A 22213-nucleotide genomic window follows, 5' to 3' on the forward strand; every position below is an offset into this window, starting at 1 on the left:
CCACCACCCGCCAACCCCTCTTTTACTCTACTGCTACTCTCCGTTCATCATATATGCATAGTCACGTTAACCATATCTACATGTATATACTACCTCAATCAGCCTGACTAACCGGTGTCTGTATGTAGCCTCGCTACTTTTATAGCCTCGCTACTGTATATAGCCTGTCTTTTTACTGTTGTTTTATTTCTTTACCTACCTATTGTTGACCTAATACATTTTTGCACAATTGGTTAGAGCCTGTAAGTAAGCAATTCACTGTAAGGTCTACACCTGTTGCATTCGGCACACGTGACAAATAAACTTTGATTTGATGTCAATGATGCTACTTGAGAAGAACAATTCAATCCAAAATCGAAAGAAAATGCAAAAATGCATGTTTTTCTTTTAATTTTTGTCATTATTTCACTATTAATGTTGAATCCTTCACAGTTAATCAAAATTAAACAATGTTTTGTCCATTTTAAATCCACCGGCAACCCAAATCTTTATAGAGTGGACTTTATAACTAATTTTACAAGATACATGCACATCTATTCTTTTTGGTGATACTAACCACAAGACAGCGTTCACTTGTAGCCTATTTGAAAACTGATTCCAAATGCTGATAAATGGGGCACAAACATGGAAATAGAATCCATTGATTCTATTTCTATGGGCATAAGGTACTGTTGTAAACGTTTTGCGACATACCGTAGGGCGTTTCGTCAAGATGGTGGCCTCCTGTGTCAATGCTTAACTTTTTAGGTCCTGTGTTGCGGAATATTTACAATACTTTATAGAATATCTCAAAGGGAATAAGTATCAAATTAAGTAGGGTGATAACCCAGCATTATACTCAGGACATACGTGGCGCCGTAATGTAAAGTACTTAAATTAATTTCAAATGACTGTCGCCAGCGAGGATGACACCCATCATAACGTTACAGGTGTTGCTAACATGATATATTGTAGATATGGATAGCTAACTAGCTAGCTAGATATCTAATTTTGTAAGTTAATTTAATTTCCTGCCATCGTTTAGTTTATTTGTTTAGTCGACTTATTCTAGCTTGTGCTAAGCTTTGATCGAAAACTCAAGGGTTTGCTTTACCCTTGTTTCAAATTAAATGAGTAAAAAACCTTCAGCTATAAAGATGACAGTAATTTGGTTTCGACTCTCGTGCATCAGTTTGTTAAACCGTGGACAGAGGAACATAAGTATTTTCTCCAACGCAACACCTTCTAATTTAAATAAAGTGGTCTCGGATGCAGAGAAAATCGTGGGTTATCCGACCTCCTTCGTGAGCCTGCGCTGCTTGCTGAGTGATGAACTTAGTAATGTAGCAATGCACGTGAGGAAACTGGTTGGAACAAAACACCCGTTACTCAGCACTGCGAGGTATGGTTCACACACAAACATATAGTATTGCAAATGATATTACCTCATGTTTGTAATGCAAGTATTTACATACACAATTTTATCATACACAAACAATGTAACTCTATGTTGGCTATCTGTGGTTTTAGAAGACTTGATTCTGTCAGATATGACAGTGATGTCAATCACCATCTTCCCAACCATAACTTCTGATAAAGCTGATCCAACCAACTTCTGCCTCCTCAACTGACCTGGTCACCCCCTCAACAACACCCCAAAATGTAGGAACAGTAAAGGGCCTGTTTTCTTTTCACATATGCTTATAGCAGCTGGCACCATATGCCATCAGGCCAGTTCAGTTCCCTTTAAGTGACTCAAGCCATGCTGCAGTTAACCAGGGTATCAGTCTGTTTGTGCCATCATGGCACTCCATACCATGGGAGTTGACATGATGGCACAAACAGATCTGGTACCAGGCTATGCTTCAGTTTGCAATGTGAGAAGAAAATAGACCCATCCACATTGGGTGCACCTACTGTAGGTCAAATTAGGTTGTATTTAGAGTGCACAATCCTATTAATTGATTTACTGAGGAATATCCTGGGTTTCAGCTTTATACAGTTACAAATACATTTATTCTCAAATATTTATTTTCTCTTTTACGCTGTGTGCACTGAACTGAGATGCATGATTGTTGATGACACTCCGTTTTTCAGATGAAGGGAATGAAATGGTCTATAATGCACACCACAGTAGCGCTCAACCCAGACAGTGGTGTGTAGGCTCCTGTAGCTGTTGGCAAAGTCATTCAAAGCCTATAATTTATCACTCAGGATGATACTTTCCAGTGCTATTATTTTTGCCATGGAATGTTGTTATTAAAACAGACCCATAGTAGAGTAGTTTACCTATTTACCTAGTCGGCTTGTTGTTGTGTGTTCTATGTGAAATAAATATCCCTCTCGAGGCGCATACATTCCGAGTGCCATAGGAGGGAAACGTATTCTGACAAGCAGTCAATGCACAACAATTCTTAAAGCGCTACTGCCTTTAAAAAGCAACAAATCCCTTTGAAAATGGCCTATGTGGCATCGATATGAGTCAGAAACAGTTATTCTAGTGTCAAAATGTACTACGAAGTGTAAATAGGATCATGTTGGTCATAAAGTCAGTCTCGTCTAAAAGGGAGTTTGGAACATCCGTGCGTCACAACGGGTAAATGAAGGTTGGGTTTTGATTTGACGATATACATTAGCCCACTAACATGGGGTGAACAGCTGCGGTAATTGCTCTCTATCCAATAGACCATGAGACCGACCTGCCCAGTAGACTTTGTTTACATAAGACGTCACATTTTTTTACTTGAGAAATACTGCTCTAAACACCTTAGTTAGATGTAAAATTGCCAAACTAAACATCCTTGGCAAAAACAGAACTCATGAAATCTGTAATAAGTTTTATCGTAGATTCATTCTGGAGATTTTGTGAAGTGAAATAGGATTCCGCATCAATAGTGTTTCATGGGGGACAAACATCATTAACCATACGTGGAATCAGTCAGGAAACACACCCCCGAGATTGAATTCTAGTTTTTCTAATGAACAACAGAAAAACACTGGAGATTGGAGTGTTCAGTGGCTCTTTAATGCAATTGCAGGAAAATACATTTCGGCAAATATATTTTGAAAGCAGTTTGGGCCTTTTGTTTAAAAAAGAGCGGGATCCTGGTTTTATGTTGTTAGCATGTTTATTTCTCTACTCCTTCAACTGTGTGGAATCATTTTACAAATGCAGTTTTACAACCTCAATTTCAAGCAGGGTTTAGGAGCAGCTGCGCAACAGTTTGCCATGGGATTTTTGTTGTTGTTTTGACCGCTGGTGTGTTAAAGATGCTGTTATTGAGAGCAAGTGTGATGACTGGATGATAGTCACAGCTTAAGCCCCATAATGAACCGTCCTTATGTCTCAGACAAGTTTTAATTTGTTGTTATTTTGTAAGCTGCTTCATGATTTGTACCGCTCCCGGAGAAAGATGCTGGTGTCTTCTCTTGGGGTTTTTTAGCTGTAGAGGACTGAGCTGGGTAGAGTGTCTTCCCTCTTGTGGCTTGTATTGGCAATTCAATTGTCTCCTCTCCTTGAGCAGTGCCTACTGGTATTGTCAACAAAGTTATGTGTAGACTAGTGACCTCAGACAAATAGTCATCCAGTAAATGTAAGCAAAAGAGAAGCCTGGGAAAAAAAACTGCCTACACTAAATCAAATGGAGGATTGACATAAGAAAATAAGAGTGTCTCAGATGATGCAATGGAAACCAAAATAATACAATTAGTGTGATTTTCCTTCAGAGAGTTCTAGCCTGCTAAAAGGTTGATGCAAAATAAACACACTCAAAATGTGTCTAATTTCAATGATAAGTTCCATGGAATCTGTGCTGTGTAGATTATGTTAGGGCCAAGTGCTGTCAAACTTGATTTTCCTGTGTTTGATACAATGAGTGTACAAAACATTAGGAACACCTGCTCTTTCCATGATTTCGACTGACCAGGTGAAAGCTATGATCCCTTATTGATGTCACCTGTTAAATCCACTTCAATTGGTGGAGAAGACAGGTTAAAGAAGGATTTTTAAGCCATTTCATTGAGATGTGAATTGTGTGCGTACCATTTAGAGAGTGAATGGGAAGACAAAAGGTTTAAGTGCCTTTGAATGGGGTATGGTAGTAGGTGCCAGGCGCACCGGTTTGAGTGTGTCAAGAACCTCAATGCTGCTGGGTTTTTCACACTCAACATTTTCCTGTGTGTATCAAGAATGGTCCACCACCCGAAGGACATCCAGCCAACTTGACACAACTGTGGGAAGCATTGGAGCCAACATGGGCCAGCATCCCTGTGGAATGCTTTTGACACCTTGTAGAGTCCATGCCCTGACGAATTAAGGCTGTTCTGTGGGGTAAAGGGGGTGCAGCTCAAAATTAGAAAGGTGTTTCTATACTCTGTGTATATATTTCCAAACTGAGGTTGGAATAATACTGTGAAATTGTAAAAATTATGATAATGCCCTTTTAGTGTAAGAGTTTTTGAAAAGACAGGTGGTAAATCACCAGGCGGTAAATTTGTTATTAGACCAATAAGAAAGACTTCCAAACCTGTCTGCCAATAACAGATCATTTTCGTTTTTCCACTCCCCACTCAGACCACTCCCAGACAGTCCTAGCAAATTCTTGCTTGAGAAATTTCTCTTTGCTAAGAAGCCATTTTTGTTTATTTTTGTCATTTTTAATTGAAGACAATCAAAGCTATTTAATTGTTACCCAGATATTATTTGATATTGAGGTAAAAAACAGCTGCTTTGTTCATTTAAATGCTCAAACCCAAATGAGTGTGTAACATGAGTAGGCAGCATGATATGAACTCATCTAAACATTTGACTTTGGTTTTTCCTTTCATTCTTAAAAAATTCAGTTCAGCTAAGTCTGGAGTTACGGAGTGTGGCAATGCAGAACAGAGGAACTTTCACTTTGTTGCAGGGAAAGACCTTGACCCAGTTTGACTTTTCTCTTCAAGTGGCTTCCATTGTTTTCAACTGAGTTTTTGTCATCACATGTAGGAGTTCAGGAAATATTTAGAGGTAGATGCCAAATCCTATTTTGTACACTAAGGAGTTTATCCAATTGCTACCCTCAAGTGATTGTGTTCTCAATTAAGAAAATGGGTATTGATGCTTTGCTCCAAAAATTGTCGCACTACATGTGATACATTTTAAGAGCTGTGCAGTATTAGGCCATGTACTAGACCACAAATAAGATTCAGAGAGCGCTGTAGTAGTGCTAGCCATTAAAATGACACTGACCCATCTCTCTTTCTGTCTCCCTCTTTCCCAGCACTCATTCTGTTAAATTTTGGAATAAACTTAGCACTTAGTTCAAATGGATTGATTACAAAGCCTCATAGCTTAATTTTTCTTAATTAGCCCTTTAAGCATCTACCCTCCCACCACCACAACAAAGGTATGGCAGGTGAAGAAATCACATTTTTTACCTCTCTAAACTATCAGCCAGATAGTTAGTTACCCTTCAGTGCCATCTCTCTTCAGTTGGGATGAATGGCTCCTCACTATAAGAAAGAAGCAAATGGACAGGGAATGATAAAAAGAGTGCAGGAATCCAATCCTGCCATGCACACAATCCTGCCATGTGTTGGAAACCATATAGCCCAAGGATGTAATAACCTATACACCTACATCTGAAATGACAATACATTTCAGTGTTGTAGCGCAGGGACAAAGTGGACCTCTGACAGGCTGACTCCTCACCGTCATCTTTGGTTGACTGGCTTGTATTTCCTACTGTCTCCGTCCAAGACGCTGCACAGATCAAAATATCCTCAATAGCAGACAGGCAGACCCTTGTGGAGTCGTGTTTCGGTTTTCCCTTTCCTTTCATTCTTAAAAAAATCAGCTCAGTTAACTTTGCCCAAAGTCTGGAGTTACAGAGTGTGGCAATGCAGGACAGAGGAACTTTCACTTTGTAGCAGGGAAAGACCTTGACCCCGTTTGACTTTTCTCTTCCATTGTTTTCCACTGAGATTTTGTCGTCACATGTAGGAGTTCAGGAAATAGTTAGAGGTAGATGCCAAATCATATTTTGTACACTGAGGATTTCATCCAAATGTTAACCTTGAGTGATTGGGTTCTCACAGAAAAATGGTTATTGATGCTTTGCCCCAAAAATTGTCTAACTACATGTGATACATTTTCAGAGCTGTGCAGTACTAGACCAACAGATAAGATTCAGAGAGCGCTGTAGTAGTGCTACCCATTAAAATGACATTGACCCATCTCTCTTTCTCTCTCCCTCTTTCTCAGCACTCATCCCAGCCCCACCCCTTTGCAGGAAGGAGGTTATGATTGATTGATGTGCCATGGTGTGGCGACTGGCATAAATATTAATCAACTGCCATCTTCAGGCTGCAGACTTGGCCAGTCTCGCCACAGGCAGAGAACATTTTTGGTGTGGTTGCTGTTCTTTCAATTGAAAGCTATGGGAATTTCAGTGTAATTTCACGCCTCATAATGCCAATTTTTACCTCTCAATAAATATTTTTTGTTTACCTAGGGCTTGATGTAGGAGAAATTTTAGAAACCTGGCAAAAGTGTACTGAATTTGGTTGAGGTTAACCTAGGCTACATGCTGTTATTTTTGTTACAATTATGAACACAGGAAAGAATCAGATGTCAACTTGTTTCATGTGATGGTTTTCCTTAGGTTCCACTGAGATAGGGATTTAACAGATAAAATTAGACCTGTCAGTTTCCGTACTTATCTGTTGCACTTACCGTATCTCCCATCTTCCATTTTTAAATCTCTCTATTCCCCTCTCCCTGTCCATCTCTCCCTCTCGCTCCCCATCCTTTTCTCTTGTTCTCTCTTTCTCCTACTCTTTCTTCCTCTGCCTCTTGCACTTTCCCTTCATTCTCTGTCTGTCTCTTTTGTCCTCTCCTTTGCTTCTTTCTCTCCCCGGTTGGTGTCTGGGCGCAGGCGGAGTGGGTGGTGCTCGGTGTCTACTCAGGGCTCTAACGAGAGTGTGATTCATGGCACAGGGGGCTCCCTGGGGACAGGATTAGATGTTCTCTGTCTAACCGCTCCCTAGGGACCACAGTTATTTTATCTTCACAGTGGCCAGCCCACCACTAGAGCCTTGCAGCTCTGCTTGAATTGTGTTTGGGGCCCCGTTCTGCTGGCAAACAATGTGTTGTGCCACAGCTGATCAATATGGTTCGGTCTTTAATTAATCATTAGTCTCCTGTCTAAGCTTGCTTGTTTAAAGCTACACTCTGAGATGTATTTATTATTCTACTATAAAAGGGTGGGTTCCACCAACAAAAATGCAAGCAATGGATAAATATTCCAAGGTGCATTCCATGACATGAATTTTCACAAACAGAACATTTTTAGTTTTTCCCCTCACCTTCCTTCATAGCTGTGCTCTCAGGTTGACACTTCCCCTAGCAATTAAAAAAAGGTTGTCTGGCAATTCAGCTACTGAAAATGTTTATCAAACTCTTGAGTTGATGTCTTGAAGGTATGCTCATTGAATATAAAGCCCTCCACCACTTCTTTGACAATGCAGTTGAATTAATTATGATTTTGAACGGCAGTTGTCTCCATGAGTGTGTTGACCTTTCTCTATGTGTCACCCCCATGAAGCAGCAATTAGCCATTTTCTTTGCTTAGCATTGATGCGAGGGAATAAAGGGATTTTTGGGGCGCCCCTGGAGAGAGGCGTTGAAAGCTACACACAACCTCATTAATATAGTGTCGCACCACCTCTCATTTCCATACAATTACTGGGAATTTTCTTTGTCATTGTTAAGAGGCTGCTTACTTAGCCTGCAATTCCACGCCAATTGCCTGCTTGCCATAATAGATTTTGGGTTGATGAAAATACGTATGTTTTTTTTTTTTTTTTTTTTTTTTTACTCCTGAAGGACATTTTATTTAAATGTGTGGGAAAGATGAAATATCATACATGAAATGGAACATTTTGGCAAATTCAAGATGTGGCCCAAGGCATGCCTGATTTGTGTCGATCTCACTTACAATTCATTTTTCTGTCTTCATTCAAATGTCTTTTCTGTGTATGAAAAGAGCATATCTCCACAAATGTATAAACCCTTACCCAACAATAAATGCCTGATTGATGCCTGGCTCTCTTCTCAGGGGCCTCATCTATGACAGCAGAAACAACCTTCAGATGAGGGGTCTGGTGGTCCTGTTGATGTCCAAGGCAGCTGGTCCCAGCCAGCACACAGCCTCAGACCACCTGCCCCAGGACATGGTCAGCGGCATCTACCCCAGGTAAACACGCCTCATGTTCCTCCATAGCTTTCTTTCCTTGTCTCCTTTCCTTCATTACCACTGACTTGGTGAAAAGACAGGAACATACTTTTCATTGCTCCTGATCTGACAGCACCCACACACACCAGCTCCAATTTATCATTTTTTCCGATGACAACATTCACTTACTCACTCACGCAAGCACACCGCACACATACAGAATGTTGCCCAGAACATGGAATTTTGTGTGGAGATTACTCTACAACCATGCCAAGTGGTTACCAGAAGTCGCTGTTGTGTTTGGCAGGTGGTACACTGGGTGTCTGAATGGCCTTTTTCTTGCTCCTAGCTGGCAAGCAGCACTGCCTCAACTATAACTTCAGTGGAGAAGTCTGTCAAGCAGGACGGGAGGGGGGCTAGTGTGGAGTGGCTGTAATGAATATGCTTACAGTCTGACTTATCAAGTTATCGACCATCCATACGATTAGGACTCCAGCTATTGAAATGACCAACAATTCAAAGTAAACAAAAGCAATACATCAGCTACTTCAGGATCCCCATACTGCAAAATGTTGCATCCAGTTTCATGAGGATTGTGTCTTCTACTCAAATAACATTTTATTTGACACATGCGTAGACTTTACTGTGAAATGCTTACTTACGATCCCTTTCCCAACAATGCAGAGTTAAAAAGTATGAAAAATGAGCAAAAATGGAAATGGTAACACAATAAAATAACAGTAACGAGACTATATACAAGGAGTCCCAGTACCGAGTCAATGTGCAGGGGTACGGGGTAGTTGAGGTAATTGAGGTAATATGTACATGTAGGTAGGGGTAAGTGACTAGGCAATCCGGATAGATAATAAACAGAGTTTCAGCAGCGTATGTGAAGAGTGTATGTGTGTTTTGCGTCAAAATGAATGCATGCGTGTGTGTGTGTGTGTGTATGTAGTCTGTTGGAATGTCAGTGTAGTATGTGTGAGTGGGGGGGGGGGGGGGGGGGGGTAAAGTCCAGTGAGTGTGCATAGAGCCGGTGCAACGGAGTCAGTGATGTGTCATGATGATTAACTATATTACATCATACTCCCTGTCCTTTGTATTTCTGTCTGACTTTCTCTCCCTCTGACCCCCTCTCACTCTGACACTTTCTCTCACCCTTCTCCTTTCTCTCTTCCCCCTGCCCCTCTCTGCCCCTCTCACTCTCACTTTGTCTCACCCCCTCTCCTCTGTTGAAGGAATGTGGGCTCATTAGCACCTGGGCCAGAGCACTGATGGGGGGATTGATTTATACCTCCAGGGGAATTTTCTCCTCCCTCCTGACAGACAGCATTTGTAAAATGTCTCCCACTCCAGTGCCCAGTACTGATGGCTCACCAGGGATCTCAGCATAGAGAGAGGGCCAGAGCTGTATGGAATCAGAGAGATGGACAGACAGAAAGGGAGACAGACAAAACAGCCAGATACCCAGAGACAAAACACAGATGCACAGCTGTATTGCAGGGTATTGCAGACCCTGTAGAGGGAGGAAAATGGAACAGAACACTCAGGACAAGGGGCGTGTTAGGGGCGGGAACGCCTCAGCAAGATGGCATGAGTTGCTATGCAACCGGCTGCCGAAGCTATTTATACACAAGTCCCCTTCTCCCCTTTTTCCTCCCCTGGCTCCAACGCTGTTTATCATGACTTGAAGATCTGAGGCAGAGACTGCGAGGCTTCTTTAGGGGTCCTAGTGTGGGGTGGGAAGGGTGTCTGTTGGAGGAGTGGTGGTGGTGGTGGGAAGTGTGTCTGTTGGAGGAGTGGTGGTGGGAAGTGTGTCTGTTGGAGGAGTGGTGGTGGGAAGTGTGTCTGTTGGAGGAGTGGTGGTGGGAAGTGTGTCTGTTGGAGGAGTGGTGGTGGGAAGTGTGTCTGTTGGAGGAGTGGTGGTGGGAAGTGTGTCTGTTGGAGGAGTGGTGGTGGGAAGTGTGTCTGTTGGAGGAGTGGTGGTGGGAAGTGTGTCTGTTGGAGGAGTGGTGGTGGGAAGTGTGTCTGTTGGAGGAGTGGTGGTGGGAAGTGTGTCTGTTGGAGGAGTGGTGGTGGGAAGTGTGTCTGTTGGAGGAGTGGTGGTGGGAAGTGTGTCTGTTGGAGGAGTGGTGGTGGGAAGTGTGTCTGTTGGAGGGGTGGTGGTGGGAAGTATGTCTGTTGGAGGAGTGGTGGTGGGAAGTGTGTCTGTTGGAGGGGTGGTGGTGGGAAGTGTGTCTGTTGGAGGGGTGGTGGTGGGAAGTGTGTCTGTTGGAGGGGTGGTGGTGGGAAGTGTGTCTGTTGGAGGGGTGGTGGTGAGAAGGGTGTCTGTTGGAGGGGTGGTGGTGGGAAGGGTGTCTGTTGGAGGAGTGGTGGTGGTGGGAAGTGTGTCTGTTGGAGGGGTGGTGGTGAGAAGGGTGTCTGTTGGAGGGGTGGTGGTGAGAAGGGTGTCTGTTGGAGGGGTGGTGGTGGGAAGGGTGTCTGTTGGAGGGGTGGTGGTGGTGGTGGTGGGAAGGGTGTCTGTTGGAGGAGTGGTGGTGGTGGGAAGGGTGTCTGTTGGAGGAGTGGTGGTGGTGGGAAGTGTGTCTGTTGGAGGAGTGGTGGTGGTGGGAAGTGTGTCTGTTGGAGGAGTGGTGGTGGTGGGAAGTGTGTCTGTTGGAGGAGTGGTGGTGGTGGGAAGTGTCTGTTGGAGGAGTGGTGGTGGTGGGAAGTGTGTCTGTTGGAGGAGTGGTGGTGGGAAGTGTGTCTGTTGGAGGAGTGGTGGTGGTGGTGGGAAGGGTGTCTGTTGGAATAGCTACCAGTGCCAACATTATTATTATTGTTTAGCTGCATTTGTACAAAATGTACTCAATAGCCTGCTTTATACTTTTGCTGCAGTAGCAATACGCTCAGTATTTGTCTAAGATCTGTACCCAGGTTAAGATTTGATGTAAGTAGTGGGACCAGATAAATTAATCAACTGCGTTGAATCCATGAATCAAATGTTAAATTAGCCTAAATGTTGAGAACAATTTATCTATGTAATTTTCATCCCTAACTTGTAGTCTGTTAAAATGTCTACACCGACACATTTTAATCCTGTGTGTTAATAACATCAATGCAGTGGCAGGGATTGAAATGAAAGACATTGTCAAAGAGAGGCCAAATATACTACTCTTCACAGAAGGGGGACAATGGGTATGATTGAGCAGCGAAATAAATGACATTATAGCATTTTACTAACAACTCTCTCTGAGCAACTGTAGAACATGCAATTACCTGCTGCCAGACAAGGCATGCATGTGTACGGTGTATTATGGGCAGGAACAACTAGAATTGACAGATGACTGGATTTGAAATGTCTTATCAGGACTGTTTCACACCATCTGAAAGATGGCCCTAAAGTGTCCATCAGCGCACCCATCCCTGGCTCCCTCCACAGACTGATCCCCCCGGTCGGTCGGTATGTCTGTCTTGCCCTGGCAGGCTCAGACCATATGGAGGGGGGATCTAATTATCCCCCAGCAAAGACTGAATCAACGTTTGATTATAGCCTCCCTCAGACTATGTGCAAAGGCTCCATTCAAAAACAATTTGCATGTCTTTTCTCTGGTAATCAAGAATAGCTGTTATTTCTAATGACTATAATGGAATTTAGTAAAGGCTTATTTATTTTTCCTCAATAATGGAGAACTTTTTATTTTTAAAATGTATTTCAAAGATGCGTTCAGGAAGATTGAACATTACCTCGCTGCTTTTTAAACCTGCCGTTTTGGACTCGACGTGTCAGTGCATGGCTCATACATGCATAATGAACCATCTGCAGTCCTATCCCAGTACATTCTTATTACCTGGCATCATTTAGTGCACGAGATACGCGCTCGTTCATGTCCTGTAGTGAGCGCGCGCTCTGAAGCGAGATTACCTGGATACGTGACTTTACCATTAGTTATTTAGATAACAACGAAAATACATAGAATATATCGATCAAATCTTGCAACCTAAGTTTGAAAATTTGAAGTTAGATCTGTTAGACCTCGGTTGTAGTTTCATTTCTCTCTTTCAAAAGACTCAATTTCCCTGGAATAGTGTTGAGCGATTAACCGAATTGTATGTGTTTTTTCGGTTATTAAACAACTAAATGACCGACTTTGAATTCCATTTAGTTCGTTTTAGTGAGCCCAACGCACGGTTTCTCTAGAGATAAATCGAATCATTGCAGTTGATTGCCAGCGATCATCATTAATCAGGTAGACACTAGGGCTATATATTATCACAACATTACTTTTAAGTAGTAAGTCATTCGAAGCAAACATATTGTAAGTAGGTTATAACTTTTCCATTGTATAAATTACATTATCACAATAGATTGCTTACCATACTAGTCTGTACAGCAATGGGAATTAGCCACAACCATGCTTAAGGGCGGGTTTGGGTAGGTTACTTTCTAAATGTAATCCGTTATTAGTTACCTGTCAAATTCTAATCAGTAATGTAACTTTTGGATTGCCCAAACTCAGCAATGTAATCTGATTACATTAATTTACTTTTAGATTACATTTCCCTTAAGGGGCATTAGAATAAGACAAAAATGTATTTTACCAATGGAAAAACATCTATTGCAGGATAAATCAATGTAAAACTTTACATAGCTGGCATATATGGATTTTACATTTTACTTTATGGGTTGGTTATGTAGGTCTCTTCTAACCCATCGCTTTCTACTACATATAATAATGTGATTAAATTATATCTTTACATTAAAAACCAAAGTCTATCAGAATTCCAGTTATTCCAATAAATGTTATACCCCTTGATCTTCAAGAATAGGACTTGGAAATATGGAAGTATAGATTAGCCAAATTGTTTTACCTGAGCATAACCCCAAAAACTAAGGACTTATTAGCCAGCCCTACTCTGTTTATGATTTTGTTGTCATGGAGGACTGATTGGGCTCATTGATTCGAGTTGAAAAATAAATGCTGCGCTCATGGAATGGCATGCTTTGAGCACGACTGAGAAGTCCTATTTACATGTGAAAAATGAATGCCATATGCTGCATTTGCTATAGGCCTATTGTTTACCTTTTTGTTAGTGACACTTTGACATCTTGATAATATGCAGCTGTTTAAAGGGCAAATCCACAGCTGAGAGATGTGCCTGGAGAAATGTAACCACTCTTAGATTAATAGACAGAGCTATGGATGCAAGGACTGACTATCCACAATATCAAAATTATTGTTTTAACCATGTTATGAATCTATGAAGTGTTTGTTTTTCTCCAATGTTTGTAAACATTGTAAATAATCTTATATTTTGGCATGTTGTGTTAGCCTTTTAAAATGATCAACTTGGATTAGCTAATTGATCGCTAGAAAACCCTTTTGCAATTATGTTAGCACAGCTGTAAACTGTTGTTCTGATTAAAGAAGCAATACAACTGTCCATCTTTAGACTAGTTGAGTATCTGGAGCATCAGCATTTGTGGGTTCGATTACAGGCTCAAAATGGCCAGAAACAAATAACTTTCTTCTGAAACTCATCAGTCTATTCTTGCTCTGAGAAATGAAGGCTATTCCATGCGAGAATTTGCCAATAAACTGAAGATCTCGTACAACGCTGTGTACACTGCCTTCAGAGAACAGAGCAAACTGGCAATAACCAGAATAGAAAGAGGAGTGGGAGGCCCCGGTGCACAACTGAGCAAGAGGACAAGTACATTAGTGTCTAGTTTGAGAAACAGACGCCTCACAAGTCCTCAACTGGCAGATTCATTAAATAATACCGCAAAACACCAGTCTCAACGTCAACAGTGAAGAGGCGACTCTGGGATGCTGGCCTTCTAGGCAGAGTTCCTCTGTCCAGTGTCTGTGTTCTTTTGCCCATCTTAATATATATTTTTTGTCCAGTCTGAGATATATGGCTTTTTCTTTGCAACTCTGCCTAGAAGGCTAGCATCCCGGAGACGCCTTTTCACTGTTACCGTTGAGACTAGTGTTTTGTGGGTACTGTTTAATGACGCTGCCAGTTGAACAAATTAAAATATATTTGACATTCTTCAAAGTAGCCACCCTTTGCCTTGATGACAGCTTTGCACACTCTTGGCATTCTCTCGGCATTCTCTCAACCAGCTTCATGAGGTAGTCACATGGAATGCATTTCAATTATTCAATCAACAGCCTTGTTAAAAGTTAATTTGTGGAATTTCTTTCCTTCTCAATGTGTTTGAGCCAATCAGTTGTATTGTGACAAGATAGGGGTGGTAAACAGAAGATAGCCCTATTTGGTAAAAGACCAAGTCCATCTTATGGCAAGAACAGCTCAAATAAGCAAAGCGAAATGACAGTCCATCATTACTTTAAGACCTGAAGGTCAGTCAATCTGGAAAATTTCAAGGACTTTTAAAGTGTCTTCAAGTGCAGTCACAAAAACCATCAAGCGCTATGATGAAACTAGCTCTCATGAGGACATCCACAGGAAAGGAAGACCCAGAGTTACCTCTGCTGCAGAGGATAAGTTCATTAGAGTTACCATCCTCGGAAATTGCAGCCCAAATAAATGCTTCACAGAGTTCAAGTAACCGACACATCTCAAAATCAACTGTTCAGAGGAGACTGCGAGAATCAGGCCTTCATGGTTGAATTGCTGCAAAGAAATAAGAAGAACAGACTCGCTTGGGCCAAGAAACACGAGCAATGGACATTAGACTGGTGGAAATATGTCCTTTAATCTGATGAGTCCAAATGTGAGATTTTGGGTTCCAATCACTTTTCTTTGTGAGACGCAGAGTAGGGGAACAGATCATCTCTGCATGTGTGGTTCCCACCGTGAAGCATGGAGGGGGAGGTGTGATGGTGTTGGGAGGTGCTTTGCTGGTGACACTCTCAGTGATTTATTTAGAATTCAAGGCACACTTTACCAGCATGGCTACCACAGCATTCTGCAGCGATACGCCATCACATCTGGTTTCAACAGGACAATGACCCAACACACCTCCAGGCTGTATAAGGGCTATTTGACCAAGGAGAGTGATGGAGGGCTGCATCAGATGACCTGGCCTCCACAATCACCCGACCTCAACCTAATTGAGATGGCTTGGGATGAGTTGGACCACAGAGTGAAGGAAAAGCAGCCAACAAGTGCTCAGCATATGTGGGAACTCCTTCAAGACTGTTGGAAAAGCATTCCAGGTGAAGCTGGATGAGAGAATGCCAACAGCTGTCATCAAGGCAAAGCATGGCTACTTTGAAGAATTTAAAATATATTTTGATTTAACACTTTTTTGTTGTTGGTTACTACATGATTGCATATGTGTTATTTCATAGTTTTGATGTCTTCACTATTATTCTACAATGTAGAAAATAGTAAAAAGGTGTGTCCAAACCTTTGATAAAAATGGTTGTAGCAACTACAGATTGCCCCTGTAAGTCTTATCAAAAGTATGCGAGTTTGAGCATGTGTCCATTAGGCCAATGGATGCACTTCGCAGCATTTGCAAGAGCGCATTTTTCACTGGCTGTCCACTGGTTTCAAAAACAATGATTGATAGGCAGCTTAGACTTCTTGAATTCAACCATTATTGGGTTCAAATACACATTTAGATTTGTGAACAGCCATCCACAACAACCCATTCCGCAAAGCACAAATAGCTAAATGAGAGAGCAGCAGTGTGATTCACATCAATGCGCTATGTAGATATCAATAACAAGTGATATTTATCCGCCGCAATCACCTCATGTTTCAGCGTAATCCATAGATTTGGCCCTAATTTATTTATTTAAATTGACTGATTTCCTAATGAACTGTAACTCAATAAAATCTTTGGAATTGTTGCATTTTATATTTTTGTTCAGTGTATGCTTTACTGATGACAATTCGACAATGTATATATTTCCTCTGTAGTCAGAGGAACCTGGCTGAAGTCACAGAGCTCATCCACACGGCCTTCCTGGTGCATCGTGGGATCATCAACCTAAAGGGGTGGACCAACTCTGACGGTCCTCTGAAGGACATGCAGTTTGGAAACAAGATGTCCGTTCTCAGTGGGGACTTCTTGCTTGCCAATGCTTGCACTGGACTGGCCCAGCTAAACAATACTAAGGTATGAAATAGTCATCATATAACATTCTGTTGGAGATGGACACATTTCTTGCCCTGTAGCTTTTTCGTTCTGCCTTTAAATGTCTTCCAAAATGCTATCTGATTTCAGCCTTTTACCTGTGAGGTTTCAATAGATTGTCAGTGAGATGAAGATGATACTTGACAATGTTGAGATGACTGCAATACAGATAATGAAATTGATGCGAATACAAACTGTATAAGCAGAGGAGTTTAAACACCACTTACATCAGCTTGCTGTGTCAAGTTCTCCTGGCCGTTGTGGATTGATCGAATCAACAAATCTATTCTCTCACTTAGGCCACTGGCAGGCAGACTGATACTCACACAGACAAAATATGCTTGGGTGGGAATAATGCACCCCCATTTACACAGGTTACATTCTCTTACGCTCTTCTACTCATTCTTACTAAGCACTTCTGCAGTGTGCGTGTGAGGGCATGGGGGTCACAGTTCACTTCCAGTGCATACACTGGCAATCCTTTGCTGACAGAATGTGTCACCAACCTCAACTGTCAGAATGTGTCCTCAACTGTCAGAATGTGTCCTCAACTGTCAGAATGTGTCCTCAACTGTCAGAATGTGTCCTCAACTGTCAGAATGTGTCCTCAACTGTCAGAATGTGTCCTCAACTGTCCTCAACCGTCAGAATGTGTCCTCAACCGTCAGAATGTGTCCTCAACTGTCAGAATGTGTCCTCAACTGTCAGAATGTGTCCTCAACTGTCAGAATGTGTCCTCAATTGTCAGAATGTGTCCTCAACGGTCAGAATGTGTCCTCAACGGTCAGAATGTGTCCTCAACGGTCAGAATGTGTCCTCAACGGTCAGAATGTGTCACCAACCTCTACGGTCAGAATGTGGCTGCACAAGAGGATCATAATAACCTATTTTCTCTCTGCTTTGCAATCTTCCAAATTCTCCCCTCAGCTCAGATTGTTCATGCTCAGACAGACAAACAGGCATTTAAAATGCCACCTAAAGACACTGTGATCACGACAATTCTGATAAAAGAAGTACCCCTGTTTCTTTAAATTTGAGCATTGTCAAATTGATATACATAGGCATTTTTAACACCTTACATGAACATCATGACACTCATTTGTTTTGCAGTATAATTCATATTGTCGTCTTTTCAATAATGTAATGACATTCTAGAGCTCCCCCTGTTGGACATACATACATGTGCCCCCAACTCTCCCCCTAACAGTAAAATGTTCACAAGAGTTGTAAAACACGGCCTACTTGAAATTAGTACTCACATGTGTCTAAACTATGGTCATGACACTGTCTCTTAAATAAACGGACAGTCACAAATAGAGACCCCTATTCAATACTTGATAGAGAATAACATGTTCACACTCACCAATTGCTTGATATTTTACATTTTTCAAGGATTGTTGTGGGTTACCAAGACAGACATGACTGTAGTAGCAGTCGTAGCATAAGCGCTTAGAGGTGTATAAGTATTTCACATAAACCAGGGAATTTTTTTAGGGGAGCAATTGATCTGGATTATGTGTTCCGGCCTTGAGAGGAATCCTAGGCCGGTATTAATGGTAAAGTGATCGCGGAGCCCAGCTCCGGTTTCTCTCCCTCACAGACCTGTCGGCAAAACACGATCTGCCTGGATTTGGGAGTAGAGTAAGGGGGAGGCCGTGGCTTATCTGATACTTTCCAAAAAAAGACTCCCCCCTCCCTTCATATTCCTCATTCACAGCCTAGCAAAGACAGCACATCTGGGAACACTGTAGGGGTATTGTCCTTTTGGGCCTTTTGTGAGGCTTGAGTTTCTTTAATATTTCCTAAAGGATCTGGTTACCCCGAGCGCACTATGAAGACTCTGATAGAGACACGCTCTCAAATCATGAAAAAACTTCTTGACTGTAAGAGAGTACAACATATGGATTGTCTTTTCATCTACCTAGAACTGTAAATCTATGTGCCCATACGCTGTTTTTTAGGAGCAATTGATTGTGAAAGAAGATAAACCTGATAAACATGGTGTTTGAGATTATTTAAACTCGGTCACTGATTTGGACAAGCATATAAAATAAGGTGTAGGATTAGTATCATGCGTGTGAGTGAGGGTGCAATTTAAAATGTAGTCCTGGATTCCCACTGCAAGAGGGTCTGGGCAACTGCAGACAGATGACTCAATATGATGAGTTTTTTTTACATTCATTCCACTACATGCCCACACACTTGGACCCAGTAGACTTGTGAGAATTCGCGGGAGGGAGCTAGTGTAAAACATAACAATAAAATGATGAATATACAATACCGCCCAGCCACACCCTGTTGAGCAGAGTGAAGTTATATCTAAAACAAGAAGGTATCAAATTGATAATCAATTCTGAGTTGGGTTGTTGATAAGAGCCCCAGCACCAGATGTCAGACCACTGCTCCAGAGCCTCATCAACCCCTCAGCCCTCATGACATTTCCTGATTTCTGCCTTGGCATCTGCCTTTCAGCTTCTCAGACTGGATACCTGATAAAGCCTCATAATACAGTTTAAACTGGGGGTCGCTATAAATAAGATTCAAATTGATAAAGCTCAGTCTGGGTGTGCTTAATAAAAACAGCAGGCAGTCCTCAGTCAGTCCACACTGGTCTGATAATGAGCTGGCAATGTGAGGAGTTAGAGCTGGCCAATTTACAACCCAGACACCCTCTTAGTCTAAACCCCATCCCCATCTCTCTTTAGAGCAATTTCAATACTACGTAAAGTAATGGTGGTTAAGCAAAGCTTTTTTTCTTTTGCGTTTGACAGGTTGTGGAGTTGATATCGAGTGCCATTGGTGACTTGGTGCAGGGAATCTACCATGAGATCCACAACAGTTTGGAGGTAAGACAATTACAATACCACTACCAGGGTCACCCTAGCCAGCTAAAGTTACAGGTAACTACCAACATAAAGTGTCTGAATAGGGAACAACCTCAATGCACCTTGGCACAGATTCTACAGGTGTCTTGAACTCCACAGGAGGGATGTGACACCCTTCTTTCCATAAAATATTCAGTTGATTTAGTGTTTTGTTGATGGTGCTAGAAAACACTGTCTCAGACGCTGCTCCAGAATCTCCCATAAGCGTTCAATTGGGTTGAGATCTGGTGACTGAGACCCCCCTTTCAAAGCCACTGAGATCTCTTCAAGCCATGGTAGCCAAAATAATGGGCAACTAGGCATTGTTGAATACATGACCCTAAGCATGATGGGATGTTAATTGCTTAAATAACTCAGAAAACCATACCTGTGTGGAAGCACCTGCTTTCAATATTTTTTGTATCCCTTATTTACTCGTGTTTCCTTTGTTTTGGCAGTTACCTGTAGTTACATGACATCAGTCAAACTGAGAACATTCCTAAAAAAAATCTGTCAAGGCATCCCCTAATACAGTTATGGTCATAATAACTAAAAAATTTACATTTTTTTAATTTTTTTTAACAAAAAACTAATTTTGACAAACTATTTAGTGGGCTTAAATGAATAACACTGTTATATCAGGTATCTGCTATTATTATGTACTGGATGCTACTGGACGTACCTGATTATTTGTGCAGGTAGAGAGATACAGTTTACACCTCACCCTTTGAAGAAGAGCTTTCCCAGCAGAACTCAGTGTTGTGTTCTACCTCAGAGGAGGTTACAGTTTCAACCTGGGCTCTTCTCTCCTTGGAGCTTTGTACTGTGTTTATAAATCACAATTTTTAACAAAATAAATAGTTTTAGTCTACAGTTTATATTTTTCCAGTGAAATGCTCTTATGTACTATATATTCTATGGTTGGAGCTGTTATTGGAAATATAGATATTTGGATAAAATGTACTTCATATTGGAAACAGTCATAACTGAATACATACCATTTTATGTAAACTGCTCTTCTCAGGACAATAGCCTGACTGATGAAATCAACATGGACATGTGGGAAGAGCAGACATTCTTGTCCCATGGTGCCTTGCTGGCAAAAAGCTGTCAGGCAGCGATGGAGCTCGCCAAACATGACAAAGATGCACAAGGACTGGCTTACAAATATGGCAAGCATCTATCATTGGGCCACAAGGCAAGTATTGCAGGAAACCTGAAAGATTGGCTCTGCTGAAAAGTATAGATTCATGCTGCTTCCCTTGTCTTTCCTAAAAATGTGAAAATGCGAGGGAAAAGGACAGAGCGTGTATTTGCAATAGACTGAGAGATGGTGAAATGTAACATGTAAGGATCATGATTAGGCTGTCATGATTATAGACTAATGCTGTCATTCCCCCCTCTTTAGTTGAATTCTGACCTGCAGCTATTTGTAAAGAGCAGCAGCTCAGCAGACCCAGTAACCTTCAGTTTTAACTCGGCCCCTGTGGTTTTCCACCGTCAGATTGTGGGGCAGGAGACATGGTGTCATCAGCTGCAACAGGTACTGAACCACTTATCTTGTGCTATTACTTTTTCTGACATTTTAATTGTTTATATAGCTACAAGGTAAATATGAATACTTCTTGAATTTTCTTTCCCATCTTTCTCTGTAAACAGGCAAAAACTATTGGAAGACAAATGGACTATACAAAGGTCAGCAGGGTGAATGTACATACAGTGGATGTTTTTTATTGTGGTATGGTAGCAAGGTGGGTTGCAAGACTGCCAAAGATGCTTAGATAGTGTTGATATCCACTGTAACCAATCTCAAGTTTGACATTTCCTTCCCAAAGTCAGTTAGAGAGGAAAGGAGGGGACAGATGGGGGTGCAGGAAGAGACTACGGGGGGGTGGGGGATCTCTGGTCACGTCTGAAACCAGATCGTGGGGGATTAGGTACCCAAGACTATTTGTGGAGGAGACAGAGAGACCGAGACAGTTGCATTGTCAGAGAATCTCCTTCATGAGGACACGAGGGGGATATGGGGAGAATGTATCCTCCTAACTGCACCACAGTCATTGTAGCTACGATCATTTTCATATAGATTAGTATTTACAATATAATACATGTGTCCTGCTTGCCTGGGCTTTTACGCTGAAATACATATTGTGTCAAACACTAGGTGTGCCCTGTGCGCTGCTCCTGTTAGTCTTAAATGTAATGCAGTCTGAACAACCATGGAAATGGTCTGTCAGACCATATTTTGGATATCTTGGCCACCTGTTGTTCAACATAAGAAGAGAAAGTGATGGACAGGACTTTCTGGGGACTAATGGAGTGTGGAGGAGACTTGGAGTTTGCTGTGTCCCCGTTTCCAAACTGAGGAGCGTGCACCCACATTAAGTGCAGTGGAGCAATGCTCCCTGCCTGCTGTTTTTTAAGCGAAAGCCCACAGGGTCTTTTCAGTCCCAGAATTCATTAGGTAGAACGCCCTAAGCAAAAAGATCTCCTGACTGAGCCAGAGCAGAAGGGGGGGAAAGACACCCAAGACTACTCAGTGTGTCTGGGGGAGGGGGAGTCTCATGACCAATGTAGTTTTATATAGACCACTGCACATTCCCATCCTCAGTGTTCACAATAGGATGCTCATTTCAACATTTGCTTACATAAAAAAATGCTGAAGTCATGTCCTATGGTCTCTTCCTGTAACAGCTGCGGTCCACGATCAAATTGGAGAAAGGTGTCACCTCGACAATAGATCTGTGCCGTTACCATGGCAACAAAGCTCTGGAGTCCATCCAGTGTTTCCCTTCCTCTGAGGCACGTTCAGCCTTGGAGAACATCGCTCGTGCTGTCACAAAGTTCTGACCCCCCTACTCTCCTGTGGCCTCAGGACAACGTGCACAATCAATCGATGCTAGAAAAACAATCTTGGTTCCATTTAAGCCAATCAGTGAGCAGAATACTCACGACCCCCTAAGTCCGACTGCCGATTACCGGAAATTAAACTACAGATCACACCTTTAAAACTCCATTTAACTGTTTGCTATTAAAACAATTCACATCCAGTCATC

At 41.9% G+C, this 22213-nt stretch overlaps 1 protein-coding gene across 1 annotated transcript; it reads left to right on the top strand.

Moving 5' to 3' along the window:
• The first annotated feature begins 682 nt into the window (after window positions 1-682).
• Window positions 683-22207, top strand: LOC110505689 (decaprenyl-diphosphate synthase subunit 2). The gene is made up of 8 exons (XM_021585081.2): window positions 683-1381; window positions 8079-8216; window positions 16077-16275; window positions 19065-19139; window positions 20182-20355; window positions 20566-20700; window positions 20817-20852; window positions 21852-22207. Exons 1-8 carry the CDS (start codon window positions 1110-1112, stop codon window positions 22005-22007), a joined length of 1185 nt encoding a protein of 394 aa, XP_021440756.2. The 5' UTR covers window positions 683-1109; the 3' UTR covers window positions 22008-22207.
• Window positions 22208-22213: the final 6 nt, after the last annotated feature.

This window comes from Oncorhynchus mykiss, chromosome 25 (genome assembly GCF_013265735.2).
Source record: "Oncorhynchus mykiss isolate Arlee chromosome 25, USDA_OmykA_1.1, whole genome shotgun sequence".
NCBI lineage: Eukaryota > Metazoa > Chordata > Actinopteri > Salmoniformes > Salmonidae > Oncorhynchus > Oncorhynchus mykiss.

Bases quoted from the DNA above. Each gene is read 5' to 3' on its own strand.
- LOC110505689 (XM_021585081.2), top strand. From the start codon at position 1,110: ATGAGTAAAAAACCTTCAGCTATAAAGATGACAGTAATTTGGTTTCGA. The intron at 19,140-20,181 runs GTAAGACAATTA...TGCTCTTCTCAG, and splicing joins AGATCCACAACAGTTTGGAG to GACAATAGCCTGACTGATGA. The intron at 20,356-20,565 runs GCAAGTATTGCA...CCCCCTCTTTAG, and splicing joins ATCTATCATTGGGCCACAAG to TTGAATTCTGACCTGCAGCT.